Raw genomic sequence first — 25,614 nt, 5'->3', positions numbered from 1 at the left:
TTTTGTCTCTCTGCTAGCTGCTCCGTCCGTGAAGCTACAGGGACTCTGCCTGCCCAGTTCATCCAGGGAACACAACTTGATCCCGGCCGTGTTTGTTTGTTCTTCATGCTTATATATCGGACTATTGTGACTCGCTCTGCGGTTAAAACAGACGGTGCATGAATGCCGTTTTGCGGTAAGTGAAATTCGAGTACTTTATTTATGTGTTTATGATTTTAATCAGCTACGTAATGAATGTTAAGGCTTGGGTTAGCTTGAGTGGTAGCTACATCGGTGCTAACGATGCTAATCGTATCCTCCAAGTTAACTTAAAACCATAGACTGTATATATAAAGGTTAAAATGAAATAGACAAGTGTTAAGCGTTAAGTGAGATAGTACTGTAGAACAAAAGGCTTCTGTTTGAGGTTGATAAAATAAGGTCATCCTTGTAACTTAGAGAGATATTTTATTATGTAGGTAGGAACTGTATGCATCGCTAAGGTTAATTTAAATTGACTATGCTCAAGTATGTAGACAAGCTAACGTCGAAGTAGTGTATGTGAAATCAACCTCACAATAAGATGTGTGTATATTACAATTATTAATGTCATATTTCAAGATGATTACTTAGATATTACAATATGGTTGGTTGAGCTGGAGTTCATTATTGAGCTTACACGTTAACGTCACAGTCATCTGAAGAACGAACCCAAACGTTGTTGTTTTTATTAATTGCATTACCAAATTGGTATCAAATAAACAGTAACACAACAGCATTGGTAACACAACTTCCAAAGTTACAGTAAAATAAAAAGAACCCTGACTCGGACAATACACAATCCAACATGTTCAACAGAAGAGAATAAGTTATATTGTTTGTACACATGGTTCTTTACATATATATCTGTTTGTTTAAAGTTTCCAGGTGATGCAGACAGGATGGACCAGAGAGTGAGAGACAGAACTGGACTCCTCACAGCAGTGAACTTCAGCACAGGTACAAATACTCTTTTTTCATACTGTACAAAGAATCAAGAAAGATATTGGTTTAAATAAATGAAGTATTGACTTTAATACACTGATATACATTCCATTAAACAATACTAAATACTAGATCACCTACACATCAGTGAAGTTGAGGGTTTTTTTCCATGCAAAGGGTTACATTTAGATGTTAACAAGCAATATGACTGTCAGCTTTCTAATTTAAGGTATTGAAGGCAAAGCTATTAGTGACAACTGCTATTTATCTCTCAATATTGTCTGTAAAAAATGTGGTAAAAGTTATGATTTCAGTGAGACAACAGAGCAAGCTTCTACAGTTGCACTAAGTTTTGATAACAGTTAAATATTATTTTGATAATAAAATATATTTCAATGTTGATGAATGTCATACTGTTCATTCATAATCTGATTGTCTTTGTAGCTCACTGTTGAAATAAAATAAAACATTACAATTACAAAATAATTATATCTACAGCCCCTAAACACAAGCACACCTCTTTCATAAATAACACACTTGTTCTGCAATAATATGTTTTATGTTTCCTGTAATTTTTGTTAGGAAAGGACATGCCTGAAAGACACGACTCAACATTTTCTCCTTCTCTGAGGGTCAAGAAGAACATCCAAGAGGAAAATTAAAAGCTGATGTTATGAGATTTTAAGACCAGTACAGGACATTCACTAAGAAACTACTTTTATTGTGAAGTCAGCTGATCGAATGCACCTATTTCCACATCTACACTCCATCAGCTGATTAATTCTATTTGCCTCACTTTATGAGCTTCACAACATGTACCTTGTACCGCAGAGTTTGCAACGCAAATAAATGGGGCCAATCTTCAGTCAGATGTGAATGTGTAATCTAACATTTTCAGTAAGAATAATGGACAAAAGGAGTGCAAATACAAATTCAATTTATTGAAATCTGAACCAAAAGTTAATCAAACATGTTTTAAATAAAAAAGCACATATGGACAGAAGGTGTAAACGTATTAAATGTATAAGTAAACACATTTAGTCAAATAAAGTGACAGACAAGGCCTGTGCAGTTGGTATCAGCTATGCCCAGCATGGGCTCCTCCATCAGGCCTGGTCCTTCTCGCAGAGGAACGACCCTCAGTCCTCTCCAAACCAACAGACTGGACGTCCATCACACGGAGGTTTCTCCCTGAAGTCTCTGCAGCTCTCTGGACACCACGCTGTCTCAATCCGTCCACACTGAATATGAGAGGGGAAAATGAAAATAATAAATGCTTTAGACAATAAGAAATATAAAGTTGACTGTTGAGTTGCTCAGTTTTTTTAGATTGTCAATACTATTACTGTATAACTAATATCCCAGGTTAAGAGGCACCTTCAAATAAAGATTGGTCTTTAAATACATTTTGTCTTTTGAATTGTTTGTCTAAAGTCAAGGATCTAGAACTGGTACTTATAGTTTTAATGATACAGTCTGGTTATAATGCTGTTTGGAGGAGGCCTCACAGGTAAGAGCACTAACTAGCTACCATCACATGCACCTTAGCTTAACTTAAATGTATTAAACGTATAATTAAGTGATAGCAAAATATAAATAACTAATGTCATGCAAACATATTAATATTTGCTTGATTCCAGTGTTGCATTTAGCACATTGCATACAAACGTTAAGGGATTTTAAGATTCTGAAGTATTATGCTAAAAACTCAATAACTTAGATTATTATTTATAGTTTTGCTGAATAGTTTCATGTCCGCTTACCTTAGAAACGTAAAATGTGACGGCAGTGTGCTGATGGGGAAGCATGTTAGCTTAGCTTCTTAGCTTGAGCTAGCTCTGTTACTTCCCAGCTGGAGGCAGAAGGTCCCGCCTCGGCTCCGCCTCTTTGCCCTTATTTGGAGCAGGCGGGAGTTAGACTCAGACGTCACTGTCGAGCCGTTTGTGGCCGACTCCGCCTACTAAGGGCTTCTCGGCAACTCTGCAGAATCCTATGGGTGACGTCACGGACCCTACGTCCATTTATATATACAGTCTATGGTGTATACACTGTTTGGTATAACTGCGGCAGGCATACGTCTGTGAAATATTTACGCCCTGGAAGGATATAGCGTGGATCCAAGGTGGTAATAAGTCGTCGGAACCCGTTATCCTCCACTACAGAAAGAGGCTGCTGATCAAGTCCAATGAATTCCATTACCTTTGCTGTTATTTCTTTTGACTTCTTGCTGTCCCTGCTATAGGGTTCCTGCCGTTTAAATGTCTCACTAACTGTCAACTGAGTGGATGACGGAGTTTTTACTGACGCGCTGGCTTGCCTTTCATACTCGCTGTATACTTTGAGGTGATGAACTCTCAAATGTCGAAATAAATTTGTGGTATTAAATTGTCGTTTTTGCGTTCCACCACGGGGGATTTCTGCTTCACACTCCTTGCATACGGCTATTTTAATGTCTGTTTCGGACACCTTGAAATATTGCCAGACTGGTGAAGCCATTTTGTCAGCTTGTTTTGCCGCGCACAGAGAAAAGTGTATGTATTTTACGTCATGCGATCGGCGCTCGCGATCGGCATGTTTAGAGAGCGCCGATCGATCGGTAGAGAGTGAGTATCGGCCGATCTCGATCGGTGACCAATCGATCGGAGCATCCCTAATTACAAACATGAATTAAATTGGAGAAACAGCATCTCTGTGGCCTTGTGTTGGCATAGTGTGAACGCTGGTTAGAACATACAAAACTGTTGAAATAATAAAGCTTTATTTATACAGCACTTTTCATACAGCACGTGCAGCTCAAAGTGTTTTACAAAATGGCGACACATTACAAGTTAAAAATAAACAACAAGAAAGTCCCTTCAGATGTTAAGACCTTTACAGATACATGCAGCAAAATATAACATAAGCCGCTTTCACACCAAGTACTTTGCCGTACTTAGTGCCCCGGCACTTAATACCCCAGGGCACTAAGTACCAATCGCGTTCACACCGGAGTACTTTTCCCTGAGGGAAGATTACGCAAATGAGCCGCTGACGTCAATTCGTCTTCTTCTGCTTTGGGTTTACTGGCAGGCCACAAACAACTTCACGGTGTATCCTGCCACCTGGAGTCCCCGGCCGGAAGTCCTCAGAGTTGGGGACTGGCTGACGTCACCGTTTACATCGCTGATTTTCTCCCCAACGGAGCTCACAACAACAACAACAACGGGGGACTGCGTTGGGTCGATGATCGTGTTGCTTTTAATCATACGAAGCCAGATTAAATTAAATAACGACTTCTCCAACCTTATACTTTTCTCCAGAGTACCGTGGTTCATTGTTTATTAATGTGTTTCAGCGGCATTTACCGACCGCTGCAGTGCTGGCTGCTCTTCCACGGGAGTTTATTCTCCCGTTAGCTCCGGGTTAGCTCACACGGCTCTAAAGTATTCACTGTCTGACTGAACACACTGTGAATGTGTGTCAGTCTGAATTGACGCTGTTTGGCATCACAACGCTGTTATGAAAGTTTCTCTGGTATAACATGGGTGATGTTAGCATAGCAACCGAAGCTAAACTGACTACTTGCTCAGCCGTTTTCTACAGGCACATTTTACCAGCGTATTTTTCATTATGATTCTACTTGTGATAGTCGGACATGACAACTTGTGCAGCCCATGTATTGATTCCATCCGATAGCTGCTATAATAACAAACAAAAGTCTGCCTGCTCTCCACAATGATCAATAACAGCGAACGGATGGTCAAAGTAAGGTACAAATAAACAGAATCACACGAAGCCTGGTTAGTGTTGCCTGACTTTATAAAGTGTGTTTTTTTTTTATAAGTGTGTGGTTGCCTTCTAGTCACTTTGCTCAGCGCTACTGCTTGTAGGCAGGCATGACGAGACTCTTCAGTCGACCCATGTTCAGGGGAGGTGGGTTTAGTTTCCTGCACGCCTCGACGTAAGAGAGACGTAAGCGAACCCGCGTCTTAGCTCCGAAGCTCTTGCTTCTCGACCGACAATTTTTTGGAGCTGGAAGTGAACCGGATTCCGGAGCTAAGAGGTGGCGCCGCTGCGGTGTGAACAGGAAAAACCGGTACTTTTCAGGCTCTAGCTCCGAGCCGGCGCTGAAAACGCGTTGGTGTGAAAGGGGCATGAGTACTCTTTTTGGTGTGAACGCGACATAAGGGGTACTAACGGAACTAAACGGGAAAAGTACTCCGGTGTGAACGCGCCTGTTGTAACAGGTATACACAAGGAGGTAAAAGGTATGATAATAACAAATTAAATACAGTCAAAAAAACTATGATTTCTCTCAGAAAGATAAGACAAAAGAAAAGTGAATAGATGCAACAATATAAAACCCTATAAAATAAAGTGAACATATAGGTACAACAGAAATACAAATACAAATGAATAGTAATAAAAACATCATAATTCTAATAAAGTTTAAACGATTAAAATATAAAGAAACCAACGTAAAAATAAATGTTATTGAAACTGTTAAATAACTAATAAAAGATAAAACCCCTTCCTATATCATAAATGAAACAATATAAAAGTAGGTAAATAATAAAGACTAAAACACCATTTAAAGTGGGGGGTTGCTAATAAAAAGCTAATCTAAAGAGATGTTTCTTTAGAAGGCATTTAAAAATGTCCACTGAGCCTCTCTGATATTTCCTGGTGTTCCACAGTTTGGGAGCGTAGTGGAGAAAAGCCTCACCCATTTTATTTTGGGGAATTTAGGGATATTTAAAAAGCGGAGGAGGACCTCAGGGCTTGTCCAGGGACATCAAACAAGACTGACTGTGAATTGAAGTCTGTTAGTCAGACTTCCATTCAGAAAGACTAGGGATGTCCCGATCACCTTTTTTTGCTCCCGATCCGATTCCGATCATTTGATTTTGACAATCTGCAGATACCGATTTTTCCCGATCCGATCTTTATGCAAAACATTAAGAGAAAAAAAAGGAGAAAAGCATTCAAGTTGTCCCTTAAACCCCACGTTCTCCACCACAGATAACGGCTGGTCATCCAACGCGATGAATTCAGCTATCTTGGCTGTTATTCTTTTGGCCTTTTCACTGTTCTGGGGCAGTTTCTCTTTCCTTTTAAAAGTCTCTGAAAGTGTTGGTTGTTTCAGTGCCGTTACCTGAATGGCCGCTGTGTACTCGTTGTGTTGTTGTTGGTGTTTGTTTCTCAGGTGGCGTATTAGATTGGTCATGTTGAACGTAGCTCTGTTCTTTCCACCACGCGGAACCTCCGCCTTGCAAACATTGCATCTGGCTGTTACACTGCCTTCGCTTTCAATTTTATAATACTTCCAAACTGCTGACATTTTCTCTGTCCCGAGTCACCAGCTGAACGTAGCCTCTCGTTAGCTTACTGCTACTATTAGACACTGCGCCCACTCTGTTGCCAGATTTGAGAGAGATAAGCAACCAGGTCTATGAAAACAAGCCCAAAAGAAGCAACACATACATGATGTTGTGTAATTTTAAACCAAAACTAAGGCCTCAGGATGACTTTAAGACGTGAACATGGTCATTTTTGTTTTTAACATTAAAAAAAATTTAAAAAAAATCCGATCCCCGATTTTTTTCTCCCGATTCCGATCTTTTGAAAATCACGTGATCGGCTCCGATCCCCGATCACGTGATCGGATCGGGACATCTCTAAGAAAGACTCTTAAAATATAACTACAGCTCTCAGGACATCAGGAGGAGGAAACAGCTAGAATTGCTCTCATAGTTGTTCAAAACTATGCAGAATGGATTCAGTGAATACTTTGAGAAAACGTTTTCCCACACTCTTAAAACCACTATGGTTTCTCTCCAGTGTGAACACGTTTATGTCTTTGGAGATCACTTGATGTAGTGAATGTTTTCCCACACTCTTCACACCAGTATGGTTTTTCTCCAGTGTGAATACGTTGATGTTTTTGGAGATCACTTGACGTAGTGAATGTTTTCCCACACTCTTCACAGCTGTACGGTTTTTCTCCAGTGTGAATACGGTGATGTTTTTGGAGATCACTTGATGTAGTGAACGTTTTCCCACACTCTTCACAGCTGTACGGTTTTTCTCCAGTGTGAATACGGTGATGTTTTTGGAGATCACTTGATGTAGTGAACGTTTTCCCACACTCTTCACACCGGTATGGTTTTTCTCCTGTGTGAATACGTTGATGTCTTTTGAGAGCATCTGATCTATTGAACGTTTTCCCACACTCTTCACACCAGTACGGTTTTTCTCCAGTGTGAATACGGTGATGTGAATTTAGAGTACCTGATTTAGTGAATGTTTTCCCACACTCTTCACACCAGTACGGTTTTTCTCCAGTGTGAATACGTTGATGTTTTTGGAGATTACTTGATGCAGTGAACGTTTTCCCACACTCTTCACAGCTGTACGGTTTTTCTCCAGTGTGAATACGTTGATGTTCTTGGAGATTACTTGATGTAGTGAACGTTTTCCCACACTCTTCACAGCTGTAGGGTTTTTCTCCAGTGTGAATACGTTGATGTTCTTTGAGATGATGTGATTGAGTGAAAGTTTGTCCACACTCTTCACACCAGTACGGTTTTTCTCCAGTGTGAATACGTTGATGTTTTTTGAGATCACTTGATTGAGTGAATGTTTTCCCACACTCTTCACAGCTGTATGGTTTCTCTCCAGTGTGAATACGTTGATGTTTTTGGAGATTACTTGATCTAGTGAATGTTGTCCCACACTCTTCACAGCTGTATGGTTTCTCTCCAGTGTGAATACGCAGGTGGCTCTTTAAATCTCTAGATGATGTAAAGGATTTGTCACATTGCTGACAGCTGTGACGTCTCTCTCTTCCTTTCGGTTTCTAAAACAGACGGACAGAGAAAGAGAGAAAGTAAATCTAAAAAGCATAAATACATATAGAGTTAACACAATAAAAACTTGCTTAATATAAACCTTGAGTTAAAGGTAGGGTAGGTAAGTTTGAGAAACCGGCTCGAGATCGCTAGAATTTGAAAATACACAACCGGAGAAAATCTGCCACTTCCTTACAGAGCCCCTCCTCCAACACACACGAATAACCAATGAGGGCACGAGATACGTTTGTGCACAGATGGAAGGCTGACAGGCAGGTAGGCCATCCAATCATTTTAGCCGGCCCGGCTAAAATGATTGGTCGTACTTTTTACAGTACTACAGCTTCCACAGATGACATTTTTTATGGATTTTTTGTCAAAGCACTTCAGATATTCATTGCTATCGGGATGTTAAGAGCATTCCTTGGAATATAACAAAAAGTGTATCTCGAGCCGGTTTCTCAAACTTACCTACCCCACCTTTAACAAAATACTTATTTTACTAATATAACTGTGTTTAATATATTTGTATTATATTTGATGCAGTAATACAGCAACATTCTAACCAAAGTAAACACAGCAACGTTCTTTATTGGGAATGAGATGTCTGTAAATATTTTAACTAAATAAACTACCCAGTAATAAAACTAAATAGCCCTTATTTGAATCATTAGGTTTTAAAAGTTGTAAAATGCGCTAAAAGCTGAATCCAGATGTATTTTCTCTCTCCTTTCATTCTACTGAGCTGAGTGAGGGAGATTGGAGGTGGGGCTTAATGGAAAACTCAACTGGCATGCTCTATGCCAGGGGTCGGCAACAGGCGGACCGCGGTCCGGATCCGGACGCCGACCTATACGGACCCGGACCTATAATCAATACATTAATAGGGGATTTCAATTTTGACGGGGCGATTCTATTTTAACTGCCGCCGACAGGGGGCGAAAGAGACGAGTGAGCGATACAGGGAGAGAAACACAGAAGAAGAGATGAGAGCGCGGCAGATAGAAGACGGAGAGGAGAGTGAACAGGCGTGTTAGCGGCAGACAGGGAGAGACACATAATTACACATGGCGCTCTCCAAGAAGAGGAAAGTGGACAGTGAGAACAGAGCTTGTAATCGGAGTGGACGGACTCATTCATGTTCATCCTGCCCACTGGGAGCACAGAACCAGTGTGTCTAATTTGTTCAGAGACCGTGGCGCTCATTAAAAGTGCCAAAACGCCACTATGAGACAAAATACAAAGTGTTTGACCAAACATTCCCTCTCAAGTCAGAACTGAGGTCACAAAAAATAAGCAGTCTCAGAGCCCAATATGACCAGTCGACCAGGATCAAAACAAAAACTAAATATGGTTCCAGGGCAGGCTAACCGAGGCTAACCAATGAGCACCTGCATGTGTATGAGAATGGCCCTGACACCATTTCAGCCCAGATTTACAAACTCCTGGCAGGACAAGCTCAAGCTCAATTCTCGCACTGAATTAAAAAAAAAGTGAGTGAGGGACTGCAATATAAGAGGGAAAGAAAGAGAAACTTTAAAACTGTTCAATTGTTATGATGTGTAAAGACTAATATTGTTCTATAATCGTCTGAAACTGTTAGGTCATGATGTGAAATGGTTAACAAAGAAAAAGGGAAACTCAAGCTGCTGCTACACTTTATTTTATTTATCAAGAATTAAGCACTTTTAAGATGCACATATTTTCAAAAGCTATTTTATTTATTTTCTCTATTTTATTTTTAAATGCAGCCAGAGAGGAACATTACACATATCCACAGTATTTATTTACTGTATATCTGTATAGTTCAATGTTAATTGACAATAAATATTGTTGTTTTTGAATTTGTACTTTCTTTATTTGATTGGCAGTCAGTGACATGCAGACGTTGATAAAGCTACAGGCTACTTCAATATATATCACACTAATTTTTCGCGATTGAGAAACACCCAGTAACTCGTTCGCAGGAGAAAGTTACCGGTGCACCAAGTAGGAAGTGGAGCGCACAGGAGAAGGACGTTTCATTGCAGACCGTTATGTTTATGTGGGGAAATGGCAGTGCATACATTACTTTAGATATATTTAGAACTCTGACTTCTTTTTAGGGACATTCGGCTCTCGCTCTCATTCCTCTGGGCACACTCTCCGTGCCAGCCTCGGGGGACCTGTTGCTGGCTTCGCTCATTTATTTGTTTAAATTATTGTTATATTGTCGCACCTCGTCTCGGCTCTCCGGTTTTTGTTATAGCCCCAGAGCCGGGCAGTACCTCCTTCACTTCATGAAATCTCTGCAGCACCAGGAGGCAGTAACGTGTAACTCAGCAGAATCTGAGAAGAGTTGGCTACAATCTACAATGCCTGAATCTCTCTTTGAGGTACCCGGATTCACCCTTGTTCGAGCAGACAGCGATGCGAACTCGGGGGAAAACCAGAGGAGGCGTTATTTGTGTGTATATTAATGATCTGTGGTGCCGATCATACTCAGTAAATGTAAAACCTGCAATCCCATCGTAGAAATTCTTGGCATGACGTTAAGACCCTTTCATCCTCTAATCTGCCTAGAGAATTCGGGTGTATTTTACTGTTTGTTGTTTACGTGCCTCCCAGCGACAGAGCGTCAATGGCGGCCGGCTCCATCGCTGACCGTGTTCACGAGCTGCAACTCAGCCGCCCCGATGCACCGGCAATAGTGCTCGGGGACATGAAGCAAAGTCGCCTGGAGACTGTGTTACCTTGGTTCCAACAGTATGTTAGGGATCACACTAGGGCTGTACCCGAATATCCGTTCGTTGGAGATTCACTGCTTCCTGCTTCTTACAGTGCAGACGTTTTTCTGCTTGCTCTTGCCTCTGCTTACTTTTTGATGCTGATTTTCCTATTTTTCTTTTCTGATAACTTCGAGCAGCGGCTCCTGGACATTAACTTATCACTGGGACAGTTATTCTTCGTAAATAGATGAAGGGTTTCAGCCATATTTCAATATTTTTACGACAACCTCACTCCTACAGTAGCGTGGCCTAGCAACAGCTAAAGCCTGGTACTGCATGCTATTTAGCTAGTTAGCAGCAAAATGCCTCCGCTCTCTACAGGTGACTTCCACAAACTTCTACAGAAGGTGGCAGTGTTGGAAATGAAAATGCAATGGTTGGAAGTTAACGTGGAAGTGAATGGACTAGGTTGGAATGACACCACTTTACCAGTGCAAAAGAATGGAAAAGGGCATGCTAACTTATGGCGCGTTTCCACTACAGCGCGCAGCCCGGTTTAAGAGGGCTGTGACGTCAGCGGCCCGTTTGTGGTTGCGTTTCCACTTGGCCTAGTACCGGCCGGCGGGTCCTAATTCACAGTTTTTCTGGCCTCATAAAATCGTGGGGCCAGGGCCAAGGCAACCGGGCTCAGTTTGTGACGTCAACGCTCTCGGCTGCTGATTGGTCGGAGAGAATCGTCACAATCGCGCGCGAGATAATCCCTAGCGTCGCATATATACAGCGATGCTTGCAGCATTTTTGTCAACAGAGGATTAACAATGGCAAAGAAAAGCACACCATGGTCGGTCGAGGAAGTCACGACGTTCCTCCATTACATTTCTGATGACAAGATCCAGCGGGAGCTCGACGGGATGACTCGAAATATTAAAGTATTTCAGGAGGTGTCTACACTGATGGCCACAAGCGGGTACTCCAGGACTGTCGTGCAGTGTAGGGAAAAACTTAAAAAGCTGAAGGGTGAATATCGCTTGGTGAAGGACAATAACAACACCAGTGGTGCCGGTAGGAAAAACTGGAAGTGGTTTGACCTCATGAACAGCATTTACGGCCATAGACCGGCTAGCGGAGGGAGGGAGGGAGGTCTGGACTCAGCAACAGCGTTACTGGAGTCTATGAATGGTACGTTTTTGCTAACGCTCTGTTATTTTCTTGAAACCTTTGTGTCCCTATCTGTTCTAAAGCTCACTTCTAACAAATAAGTCTATTTTATCCTTACATTTATGTTCGACAACCCATGCTTTTATGGAGCCCCGAAGGCTAGCTAGCTAGCTAAGGCAGATAGCATTAGCTAGAGCTAGTGTTTGCTAACACCACATGTGCCATTGTTTACGTTCAGTTTGTCTTTTCTATAGTTGTTGTTGCTATTTATAGTATTGTGCTGCAGTAGTTTGTGGAATTAACAAGTCATGTTTCTGTTCTAGATGATTACGTTTTGAATAACGAGGATGAACCAACACCGTCCGGTGCATCGATATCATCCATATCTACAGCACAAACTCCAGCTCGAGCACAGACACCAACGCCGAGTGCCAGCTCGACACCGCGTGTGGTTCTAGGTAAGAAATAGGCTGGAATTGTGACTTTTAAAAAAAAATGTAGACCATCCATCGTCAGTAGTAAAATAAGCTGTACCACTGTGTGCGAATGCTCTGTTACAAGTAAAGTAACTAGCGAGCAAGCAGCTAGTATCTAGGGCCAGAACTTTCTTTAATTCATCCTTACTGTTCTGTTTATACATTTTATTCTTATATCCTTGTGTGACCTGTACCTGTGTTTTTTCATTCTTATTGCTAATTATTATTTATATTATTATCTTGTCACCCAGGCAAGAGGAGACGAGGAGGAGAGGGAACTGGGCCCTGCTGGAACTGCAACTGGCCCAGCAGAAGGAACACCAGGAGCAGAACCTGGCCCAGCAGGAGAAGATCCATGCCCAGCAGGAGAAGATCCATGCCGAGCAGAGGGAAGACCGGGCCCTGCAGGCTCAGTACATGAACCAGACCATGGTGGAGGCGAGGGAGGCGAGGGTGTTGGAAGCCGCCTTGAGAAGGGAGGAGATGGCTCACGCAGAGAGCTTTAATGCATCCTTCATGCGCACTATTTGCCAGGTGCTAGTGGGAACGGGCAGCCAACGTGCCCCGTCTCCTCCGCCTCTGTGATCCAATAACCTCTGGCTGTACTTTCTTGTATATTTTTTATCTTTAATACAATACAATCATTGTTTTTTTTTTTTGTATTGTATAATGCCATGCCTTTTTTATGCTGCTGCAAGAAAACACTTTGTGTTCAATAAAGTACTTCTTTGACTTATCTTATTGCTTGTTGATAAATAATTGCACCCAACAGCGATCACACAGAAAGAATGGCATCATCTAGGCGTCCCTCTGCAGTCAGAAATATCATAAACACCATCATCGCCCACAAAGCACTGCACAGTGAAACCTTTATCATCTGTTGCAATTAAAGCAAATAAGAGAATAAATACTTGGTTAAATAAAACATTTTAAGTCTTTAGCAGGACAACTCTGCATACTGTTTGGAATTGAGTTTGCTCGCTTGAGGTCCTCTAAAACATAACATTACATATTTTGTAATGGTATTAAGAATACATGATTAATACATTTAGTAAAAATTACTCAATTGTAATACCCTCGTTGTGCTAGACTCAAAACACATTGCTTATATATTTAAAAGAGAAGAGAACAAAATAAACTATAACTACACTGTAGCTATGTTCGTATGACAAAATACAAAACCTTGAAGCTGAATATAGTTCTGCTGTGTTTTACACTGTTGTATTTATGTTTATAGTTTGCTTTGATATTTGCTTAGATTATTATTTTTATGGGGCAGTAAATACTGGTGCTTGAAATTCAAATATTTACTAAATAGTCCATTCTGATAACATTTCTTGGGTTTAAATAATTTGACAAACACATGTATGTGAAACATTATTTTTTATTTATGTTCAATACCATACAATGACTATTTATGGATTCAGGTAGCGCATCAGGACCCTCTCGTATGTCCCTGCCCTCCTCCTCTGCACCTTGTGCCACTGCTACCCCCTGGCTCTGCTGCTGCTGGTGCATCCCACCATCATCATAGGTCTCTCCATGACTCTCGCAGAGGTTATGCAGAGCACAGCATGTCAGCACCATTGATTTAACAAGTTTCACATCACAGTCATTTCTTTTCATGAGGCAACGCCACCTTCCCTTCAGTCTACCAAAAGCGTTTTCAACCACTACCCGTACTCTGCAAATCTTCTTGTTGTATGTCACATGTTCTTCTGTTAGCCGTCCAGTGTCAGCGAAGGGTTTTATGAGCCAGTTTGCAAGGGATAGGCATTGTCTCCCAGGATGTAATAGCCAGCATTCACCCCACCAATGTTCCTGGTGCAAGGTGGAAAGTAGTTGCCACGACTGGCCAACTCCCACAATGTGGACAGTCTCAAAACCCGAGCGTCATGCAAGCTCCCAGGCATTCCTGCAAACACATTCCAGAAATGTCCCTTACCATCAACAACTCCTTGAAGGATGATGGAGTGCCAGCCTTTACGGTTGAAATAGTCACAGTGGTATTCCTGTGGTGCCAAGATGGGTATGTGTGACCCATCAATAGCACCTACAAACTGAGGGAGCCCCCACCTCTGCTCAGTGTAGGCAGCCATTTCTGCAAATTTCTCCCGGTCTGGTGAACGAATTAGTTCCGGTACTAACAACGTCTCTGCAGCAGCACAGAAGTCTTGCACACACCGGCACACAGTTGTCTTGCTCACTCCGAAAAGATGTCCTATGCTTCTGTACTCACAGCCGGTAGCAAGCTTCCACAGTGCGATGGCCACTCTCTTCTTAAAAGGTATACACACGCGGAATGGTGTGTCCTGTTTCTCCATCGCTGGCCGCAGTTTGTTGCACAGGTAGACATAGGTTTCTTCAGACATCCTGAAGTTCTCCACCCACTGAGTGTGTGTGAAAGATGGAACAATCACATTCCACCACTCGGTAGCCTCGGTCGAGCATCCAAACACATGGTCTAGGGCGGCGAAGTAACTTCTGAAATACACAAACAAAAGCATACATATTTTAATACGTAAAAGTGGTAGCTACAATTAATTAAATACTTGAAATTCTTTGGTCGTATGGGGAGCGTGAGCCTAAACACATTGCTAGTTAGCGAACGTTAGCTTACCAAGTAGCATTGTAGTCTCGAAGAAGTATTAGTAGCAGTAGTAGTAGTAGTTAGAGTCCTCCAGTAGGTCTCTGCGGGCTGCCAGAACTCTCGCGTCAGCTGCCTCTATACCTCGTCTTGCTACAAGTCGCCTCTTTCGAATCATCTCTTGCCTATTTCTTGTGATAAAGAACCACACAGCAAGCAACAAGCAAACAATCTTTTCAACATCCCTCCATTGTTGTGTGTTGTGTCGCTTTGTCGCATTGAAGATGACGTCACGGCAGTTTTAAGCAGCGTCGCTCCGCCTACACTGCGTTACTATAGATACTGACCCGGTTCCTAAACTGTAATGGAAACGCGCCACAAAGTGAGCTGGTCCTAACGAGGCCGGGCGCGGCCAAAGGAGGCCGAGCGGGGCCGAGCGAGGCCGTGTAGTGGAAACGCGCCATTACAGCTAGCTAGCAGCTACAAGGATTCCAAGGAACAGCAGGGCTGTGTACCGGCTAATAAATCTACAAGTGGTAGTCCCTCCTCGAACTCTCTGGGTGCAAGGCCGAAGAGTAAATCATTTCCATGGGATTTGGGAGAACGAATAACAGGCAGAGCCCAGCGCTCTGAAATCTGTAATGCGACCGGCTGGCCTGCGTTGTTATCACCCAGGAAGAGCGCCTCTTCAACCCCTATTCATACTAGGAAGCAGCCGTGGACAGCTGCTAAAGGGAGAACTACAAACAATCCTCCTAAACCACCAAGTGTGCCAATCCAGAAACAGATACGCTCCACTGACACAGAACCGGAGATCTCTTTCTGATGAGCTGGATAACCTGTCCTCTTCACACAGCAGGGTAAGGACCAATAGCTACTCCAAAAGTAAAAGGCTAGAGGGAAAGCTAACGACTAGGCCTGAAACTCTGATTGTGGGTGACTCTGCTGTAAGAGATGTAAAATGCATTCACTACTACTTACATTTAATATCTAACTCCTTCAGCCTACTTTCAGCTGCACAAACCATTCCACTATTAACTTACTCAGCCATTTCAGGACATTGAGGCTATACATGTTGTTTATACCTTTTTTAAACCTTTTCTTTTAAGTATTAAGCTTCTTCACTAATTTTCCTACTCTTCCAGTTTAAGTCATTGCAATGCATTTGAGCTGTAACAATTTGATTCAAATCATTTCACTTCTCTGTATTTCTCCGCTAAATTCAGCAACACACTTACTTGGTTTTTGTAGCTAAAAGCACAAAAAGGTTCATAGCAGAGGTGAGAAGTAACTAAGTACATTTACTCAAGAACTGTACTTAAGTACTATTTAGAGGTACTTTTACTTTACTTGAGTATTTCCATGTAATTCTACTTTGTACTTTTAGAACAGTTCAGAGGTAAATGGTGTACTTTTACTCCACTCCATGTATTTAATACCTTTAGTTACTTTACAGATATGGATGTGTGATGTGAAATATAATCAAGTGTTAAATCAGACTTTAGTTCCACCTGGAGTAAATTCACAAGCTACCCTGCAGTATACAAAGTCATTCAAACTAGCTGCACCTTTACCAGCTTTGAGAACACTTTAATGATCAATCAAGACAACTCAATACAACCGACAGACACAACAAAACAAATGTACAGCTACTACGTAGGTTCATAGCAGAGGTGAGAAGTAACTAAGTACATTTACTCAAGAACTTAAGATTCCAGTCTTCGAGAATCTTAGGTATATACGTGTTAGAGCCAGTATTTTTGTTTTCATAAGAAAGGCCACCTAATTGTAACGTCTGTAGTCAACACACTATAAAAGACTACAATTCCCACAGCGCCTGCTCTAACTTGTCATCTACTAATATCTCCCAGTAACTTGGACCAGCGTGTATTTATTGAATCACCTTTGTTGTACAGCCTGTGCTGAAACACTGTTTTATATGCAGGCTTTTATACTGTTTAAAACAGTTTTAATACTGTATTTATACTATATTGATACTGTTTTCATACCGTTTTAAACACTGTTTGAATACAGTTGTTAATACTATATTAATACTGTTTTATACTGTTTTTACCCCTGGCAGAAGCAGCTAGCTCGCATCAGCTCCGGTTAGCTCCAGTTAGCTCCCATTAGCTCCCGATAGCTCTTGTTAGCTCCCGGTGCTAACTCACCTGAACGAAGGTTGTTTTACGGGATCCAGCCATGCCGGTGTCTCCCGCTGGTGTCCCGGTGTCTCCCCCCGGTGTCCCGGTGTCTTCCCCCGGTGTCCCCGGAGGCCGCTAAATCCTCCCGGTTCTCCGGTAAATCCTCCGGAGCTGCCGAGGCCATGATGTCTGATGTTGTTGTGAACTGCCGTAAAGACACTAGTACTGTTGCAAAATGTGAGGTGGCAGAGTACACTTAGTGACCGCCAGAGGGAGCCAAATACCTTATCAATAATAATAATAATAACAATAGATTACATTTTTATAGCGCCTTTCAAGGGACCAAAGGCCACTTTACATGCTGTCAAACAAACAAACAAACAACAAGCAATGAAGTATTAACAACGTTAAACGTTATTGATCCCACATTGGGAATTATTTAGTTACATCAGCAGCTCTCCAACATCCTCATTAATACTCTGAATAAACGGGCCGTGTGTTAAGGAGACATTTCAGTAAAAAGATATCCACATTTATTTATATATTTTTTTCAAATTAGTTATTGTGATTGAATTATATATTGTTATTTTATTTATTGTTATTATTATTATTGTCTTAATAGAATTTTTATTTCATAATTTTTATTTTATTATATTTTATTATTTTATCATTTTTATTATCTTATTTTATTATTCTCAAAACAGAGAATCAAACGACCGTAAACAGGAAACGCTTGGACATTATGCTTGTTTCAGATGAGCGAGACCGACGCAGACCTGCACAATTGCGACCGCCGTCTTGCTAGTGCGTTGCATGATGGTTAGTAATTATGTCCGCCTTGGTCTGGAGGCTCGACTACATGAGACATTGAAATCTCGCGGGACAAAGACGCCGGCAGCCTTGAGAGCGAGGCGGAGCAGTTTCTCTCCACGGGCTGCGGAAGCGAAATGCTTGATGGGAAACGACTTGCTGGTATATCGAGCTGAGCGCTCATTGGTGGTTTTTCCCCCGTGCTGGTTATGAAACTCTCCAATTGGCTCCGCAAAAGTTTGTTGTTGTTTGGTGTCGGTTTTATGTCGCCACTTCCAGTCACATTTTTATCATTGTTCCACAATGTTTATCATCATGAAATTAATATCTATATATTTTATACTACACTTGCACTGCTTCACTTTTTCATACTTTATATATCTTGGCATATTCATACACACTGTTAATACTGTTCATACTGCTCATAGGCTACTGTGTATATCTAGTGCAGGGATGGGCAACTTGGATGGTGGTGGGGGCCACATCATTTATGAACTGGCCACCAGGGGGCCGCAGATTCACTTGGAACACAGACACACACAAATTCCATGTATTGTATGTAATTATTAACAAATACTAAGTCTGACGTCTTCATTGACATTTTACAATCTTTCAGGGAACATCCTCTAATAATTGAATTATTATTGATTGAATTATATATTGTTATTTTATTTATTGTATTATTATTATTATTGTCTTATTAGAATTTTTATTTCATAATTTGTATTTTTCTCCAGTGGTTTGCCTCGTACCTCAGTGGGAGAAGTTTCTCCGTGGCAGTGGGCCCGTTCTCATCACAGAGCACTCCCCTATCCTGCGGCCTGCCCCAGGGTTCTGTTTTAGCCCCCTTCTTTTTGACCTTTACATGCTCCCACTAGGCCCCTTAATTAGCCAATTCAAGACTGTCTCGTATCACTGTTACACAGATGATATCCAGATATATTTCTCTTACAAACCCGTCAAAACTGAGAATTTAAACACCCTGATTACATGTCTGTCTGCAATTGAGGAGTGGATGTCAAGCAACTTCCCACAGCTCAATGCATCAAAAACGGAAGTCTTGATCTCAGCGGCTGATAACATCGCCTCTAAGGTAGCAACCCAGCTAGAAATGTTTGGTTCTAAAAACATTCTGAGAATGTTACATTCATTGTTCTAGGAATGTTTTCAGCAGGAAGTTTTCCTTTGGTTCACAGAACGTTCTTCTGAAAGGTAGGATAACGTTCTTTAAAAACATTCTTAAAATGTTTTTGATAGCATTGTTAGAACATTATGCCCTACTGTTCTTAAAACATTTTCAACTGCAAGTTAGATTTTTTTTATGTTGCCAGAATGTTATTATTTTAGAGAAGGATAACATGCTTTATGTTTAAAACATTATGCAAATGTTCTGTGGTAACAATTTACTAACATATTTTTACATTATTAGAACATAAAGACATAATATTCCTGTAATTGTTCAACTCAAAATTCCTGGGTACGTGGACTGACCACTGTGGTCATTAGGATGATTTTGAGTTTACTTAAAGGGGACCTATCATGCAAAATGCACTTTTGTACGTCTTTTTACATGAATATGTGTCCCCGGCAGAGTTGGGTGTAATAATAATATTAATAATAAATATTACTTTTGTCGGTAACGGAGTAGTGTAACGCGTTACTTTTATAATTCAGTAATCACACTACAGTTACTAACATTGCCCCGACACGCGTTACTTCGTTACTTTTATAAAATCAGTCATAATCACACTGACAGACAAGAGGGGTTTCCCCCGCAGGTTTATATGTACGTAATCTGCGCGACTTGCGCATCCACATCTCCGCGTGCAGTGCTGCATAAACATGGCAGAGTCAGCGATAACTTTCGAGGGGTGGAGGTATGCCCATTATTTTGAGTTCGTCCGAAGAATAGACAGGAATGTGACGGTGAGGTGCAAACTGTGTCCAGGCCAGAAGCTGTTATCCACTGCTGCAAACACCACGTCAAACCTCAACAAACACCTGCAAAGACACATGCTAAGGTGAAGCTAATAGCTAAGGACCCCCGAACCCAGAGTGAGGATGTTGTGAGTGCGCCGCCGCCGACTCCGAAGCGGCACAAATTAGAATTTGGAGGACCGGTAACCAAAGCAAAGATGGACAGGCTTGTAGCATCCTTCATAGTAGAGGTAATGTTGCCCATTTGCACAGTGGAATCACCATCGCATCGTTTAGAGATATACTGCGCAAAATACAGATAGCAGGAGACAGAGGACAGCCATAGTCAGAGCTCTGGATCAGTCTTATGCGACAATGGAAACTGAACTAAAGAGAACATTTGAAACTTTAGCAGTCTGCGTGATCTGCCTGTAGGGAGGGGCGGGCCGGCCCTGCGAGTAAAGTAACGAGTAAAGTAACGAGTTACTTTACTCGTTACTTTACTAGTTACTTTACTTTATTGTTAGAGAGTAACGAAGTAGTGTAATAAATTACTTTTTTTTAAAGTAATATGTAATATATTACTTTTTTTAGTAACGACCCCGTCTCTGGTCCCCGGTGTTCCAGGGAACTCACCAAGTGTCAGAAAACACAACCCTCTCTATTTTCCTCCATACCCAAATCTCTAAAAAAGGTGCTGCAACGGATCTAATAAAGAGAGACACACCAGGTAGAAACAAACAGCATACAAACACTAACAGGGGTTTCAGGGACGGTGCACAGCTGGATAGTCCGGTCCGTTCTTCTCTATGTCTGTTCTTTGGGTTTCTAAGTGTTATTCTATCCATATGACAATAGAGATATGTGCATAAAAAACAAAAACACTTGGGGTATAATGTTCGAACATGTTATCACCAAACATTTTAAGAATGTTTTTAGAGAACGTTAATCTACCTTTCAGAAGTACATTCTAGAACCAAAAATAAAACGTCTCGATGAAACCATTCCTAGTACAATGAATGGTAACATTCTCAGAATGTTACCATTCATTGTAATTCATATGTATATTTGAAAAAATAAACATCCTAAAAAGGTTCTTTGAACATCAGATTAAAACGTTTCTTTAAAACCTTATTAGAACCTGTAGGTAACGTTCGCCAACGTTGTGAGAACTTCCCGCTAGCTCGGAAGCCACCTGGGTTCATTTAGTGGTAACGTTAGGGCAAACATAAAAAACCTTGGTGTGACCTTCGATCAGTCTATGCTACTAGACAAACACATCAAACTCCTGACCCGTACCTGTTTGTTCCACCTCAGGAACATTGCCAAGCTCAGGGGCTTTCTATCCAATGCAGAACTGGAGATGGCTATCCATGCCTTTATTTCATCCCGGCTTGATTAATGTAATGCTCTGTTCTCCTGCCTCAACAAAACATCAATAAACCGGCTACAACAGGTCCAAAATGCTGCAGCCAGGTTACTCATTCGGTCCCAAAAAAAACCTGCCACATCACTACCGATCCTTTCTTGCCCTGCCCCTGGCTCCCTGTCCATCTCAGAACCCAATGTAAGGTATTGGTTTTACACATATAGAGCTGTCCATGGCCAAGCCCCCCACCATACATTAACGACCTATCCACCCTCAATAGCAACAACCCGGGCCCTTAGGTCCTCCGAGCAAGGCCTCTTAAGGGTCCCCGAACCAGCTAAAAACTAAGGGGGACCGTGCCTTTGAGGCGGTGGCCCCTATGGAATGAACTCCCCCCAGAAACTGAGAAGCCTCTGTCTCAGTGGAGGTTTTTTAAGGGGCAGCTAAAAGACTCACCTTTTCCGACAGGCTTTTGGGGCGTCGGAGGAGGAGGTGAGTTTGTAGCTGTTTCTTCATTGGGTGTTTATCCTTTCTTCTTTTACTTGCTGTGTTTTATGCCTTTTATTACAAACAAAAACATGTTTCCCAATGTTTTAAAAATCTGTCCCAGTGTTTATATATTATTATTAATTTAAGTATTATTATTATTAATAATAATGTAATTATTGCAGCTTAACGAGGCTAGCAGTTTAACCCTGGATAGATAATATTTTATATTGGAATAACAAGGCTATAAGAAAACCATGGTTGAAAACACGGCATAGTAAAATATTTCTTCATAGTTCAATAAACAACAAGAAAGTCCCCTCAGATGTTAAAGGACCTTTACAGATACATGGCAGCTAAATATAACATTTATAACAGGTTAAGATACACCCAAGGAGGTAAAAGATATGATAATAAAAATGTAATACAGTGTTACGTTCCCTCCTAAACAAGGGGTACACCTTACACACCACACTACACATGCGCACACGTCACACATGCAGCCCAGAGGAGAAGGATTATGAAAACTAAATTATGATTTCTCTCAAAAGATAAGACAACAAGACAAGTGAATAGATTCAACAATATAAAACCCTATAAAAAAAAGTGAAACATATAGGTACATCAGAAATACCAATACAAATGAATAGTAATAAAAAAGTCGTAATTCTAATTAAGGTTAAATAATTAAAATGTAAAATAAAACGTAAAAATAAATGTTGTTATTGAAACGGTTAAATAACTAATATAGATAAAACCCTTCCTATATCACAATGAAACAATATAAAAGTAGGTAAATAATAAAGACTAAAAGACCATTTAAAGTGGGGGGTTGCTAATAAAAAGCTAATCTAAAGAGATGTTTCTTTAGAAGGCTTTAAAAAAATGTCCACTGAGCCTCTCTGATATTTCTGGTGTTCCACAGTTTTGGGAGTGTAGTGGAGAAAGCCTCACCCATTTTATTTAGGGGGATTTTAGGGATATTTAAAAAGCTGAGGAGGACCTCAGGGCTTGTCCAGGGACATCAAACAAGACTGACTGTGAATTGAAGTCTGTTAGTCAGACTTCAATTCAGAAAAAACTCTTAAAATATAACTACAGCTCTCAGGACATTCAGGAGGAGGAAAACAGCTAGCTTGGCTCTCATAGTTGTTCAAAACTATGCGGTGTGGATTCGCCTCGTGGACTTTAAGGTGAATATTGGAGGAAAAACGTGTTCCCACACTCTTAAGACACTATGGTTTTTCTCCCATGTGAACACGAAGATGTGATTTGAGAGCACCTGATTTAGTGAATGTTTTCCCACACTCTTCACACCAGTACGGTTTTCTCCAGTAGAACACGATGATGTCTTTTGAGATGACCTGATCTAGTGAAAGTTTTCCCACACTCTTCACAACCAGTACGGTTTTCTCCAGTATGAATACGTTGATGTGATTTGAGAAGACCTGATTGAGTGAACATTTTCCCACACTCTTCACACCAGTACGGTTTTTCTCCCGTGTGAACACGTTGAGTCTTTTGAGTTGACCTGATCTCCTGAATGTTTTCCCACACTCTTCACACCAGTACGGTTTTTCTCAGTATGAATACGTTGATGTGATTGAGAGAACCTGATGTCGTGAACGTTGTCCCACACTCTTCACACCAGTAACGGTTTTTCTCCAGTATGAATACGTTGATTGTGATTTGAGAGAACCTGATCTAGTGAACGTTGTCCCACCACTCTTCACACCAGTACGGTTTTTTCTCCAGTATGACATACGGGGTGATGTGTTTTGAGTGGACCTGATGTCGTGAAGTTTTCCCACACTCTTCACAGCTGTACGTTTTTTCTCCCGTGTGAACACGTTGATGTGTTTTGAGTTGACCTGGAGTCCTGAATGTTTTCCCACACTCTTCACCAGCTGTACGGTTTTTCTCCCGTGTGAACACGTTGATGTCTTTTGAGATGATCTGATCTAGTGAAGTTTGCCCACACTCTTCACAGCTGTACGGTTTCTCTCCAGTGTGAATACGATGATTGTGATTTGAGGGCACCTGATGTAGTGAAGGTTTTCCCCACACTCTTCACAGCTGTACAGTTTTTCTCCAGTATGAATACTCAAGTGGCTCTTTAAATCTCCAGATCTAGTAAAGGATTCGTCACATTGCTGACAGCTGTGACGTCTCTCTCTTCCTTTCGGTTTCTAGAACAGACGGACAAAGAAAGAGAGAAAGTAAATCTAAAAATCATAAATACATATACAGTTAACACAATAAAAACTCACTTAATATAAACCTTGAGTTAACAAAATGCTACTTATATTAACTGTTTGTGTTTATTATATTTGTATTATATTAGATACAGTAATACAGCAACATTCTAACAACAGTATATACCAGAGGTGGGGGACTCGAGTCACGTGACTTGACTCGAGTCACGTGACTTGACTCGAGTCACGTGACTTGACTCGAGTCGCATATTTCTTTACTTGAGACTTGCTTGACTAACTTTGATAAAAGACTCAACTTTAAATATTTGTTTCGGTATTGTACTTAGTCCCTAAAGGGCAATGAAAAAAAAAAAATGAGAAAATAACCGGTGCGCCAAGTAGGAAGTGGAACGCACAGGAGACAGACGTTTCATTGCAGAATGTTATGTCTATGTGGGGAAATGGCAGTGCATAGGCTACATTAGAGATATATTTCAAATTCTTTTAGCAAAATTTCGGCCAGGGGTGTATAGCTATTTGTTTAAGCACCAGATCGGCAAAACAGGAGAGTCTGTGAACCAGTAGGCCCTAATCTATGAATTCATGTCTGTGACTCTCACAGTATCTGCTGCCCACAGCTGTTTTATAGAAGGAAAACCTCCTTCACTTCATGAAATCTCTGCAGCACCAGGAGGCAGTAACGTGTAACTCAACAGAATCTGAGAAGAGCAGCACCAGCTGCAAAGAGCTGTGCCTTTTACTGTTTACTTCACTGTGTTTACCTTCATTAGAACGGCTAAAGAGCAACCGCAGGCTGCTACGTTTCACACACACACACACACACACACACACACACACACACACACACACACACACACACACACACACACACACACACACACACACACACACACACACACACACACACACACACACACACACACACACACACACACACACACACACACACACACACACACACACACACACACACACACACACACACACACACACACACACACACACACACACACACACTGAACTGCCCAATTATTCCCCCTATTATTAGTTTTATGAAGGAGATGTCCGGTCACCAAGGCGCATGATGTATGTGTGTTAGTGCCCTGGGGCCTCATCTATAAACTACTGTATGCTCAAAAGATTTCTAAGCAATCTTTGCGATTTATAAAAAACAAACTTGGCGGGAGGATGTGTGGTCCTCCACGGACACTCTGACCCATGCGTACGCACAACAACAGGAGAGACAAGAAACTGCGACACCGTTGGCAGAAGGAAGAATGGAAAGAACTATGTGAAAATAAAACCATAAATAAAATGTTACCTCTCATTTATCAAATATCAAGAATTCATTTGCAAAAATGTATAAAAGCCAATCTTAAAATGATTAAACAAACGCCTGTTTGAGACTCCTCAGTGCACACAAAAACATAACTTGGAGAAATAAATAAATACGGATATGTTATTGAAAACCAACTGGAATATGTTGTCTTAATGAAATGTATTCTCATAAATGATGCGGTAAGCAGGAGGACAGAGTTACTTTAAACTGACGCCGTTTTGCTTTTCTATAGGTTGTATAGATACGAGCATGGATTATACTATCACGTTTAATCGTGTTTTATGCCGTTTGCCAAGACTTGATAAGTCTCTCATAAAACACAGGAGGTATGGAAACTAAGAACACCATATATTTGGTAAATTGTACAGCTGATATAACAACACATTTGTTTTATTTCATTTAACTGGTGGATAGAGTTGCTGTGGGGCGGTTGAGATGCACAGGCTGCAGTGGAGACGCTGCGCACAGCTGATCGACAGCTGATCGACAGCTGGAATGAATTCAGTAATTCAATCCAGTCGTCATGACTCCACTCCGGAGGGATTCCCTGATCATTTCTTACAGTTTCTTATCGAGGGGGGGGTCTCCTGTCCCCGGTACAAACACACTGG

At 41.2% G+C, this 25,614-nt stretch overlaps 1 protein-coding gene across 2 annotated transcripts in view; it reads right to left on the bottom strand.

Moving 5' to 3' along the window:
• Positions 1 to 6,555: 6,555 nt before the first annotated feature.
• Positions 6,556 to 25,614, bottom strand: part of LOC117496627 (zinc finger protein 501-like) — a 110,407-nt gene continuing 91,348 nt past the window's right edge. Inside the window, exons 4-7 of one of the 2 annotated variants that reach the window (XM_034148339.1) lie at positions 23,382 to 23,404; positions 22,813 to 22,966; positions 21,028 to 21,040; positions 6,556 to 7,724 (exon numbers count right to left, since the gene is read on the bottom strand). In XM_034148339.1, coding sequence (XP_034004230.1) covers positions 6,767 to 7,724; positions 21,028 to 21,040; positions 22,813 to 22,966; positions 23,382 to 23,404 — 1,148 coding nt within the window. In that variant the 3' untranslated portion in view covers positions 6,556 to 6,766. Of the gene's footprint in view, positions 7,802 to 21,027; positions 21,041 to 22,812; positions 22,967 to 23,381; positions 23,405 to 25,614 lie in introns of both variants that reach the window. The other variant, XM_034148341.1, reaches the window with a different exon arrangement.

Source organism: Trematomus bernacchii, unplaced genomic scaffold (assembly GCF_902827165.1).
Source record: "Trematomus bernacchii unplaced genomic scaffold, fTreBer1.1, whole genome shotgun sequence".
NCBI lineage: Eukaryota > Metazoa > Chordata > Actinopteri > Perciformes > Nototheniidae > Trematomus > Trematomus bernacchii.
This window is presented reverse-complemented; position numbering and strand designations above follow the sequence as displayed.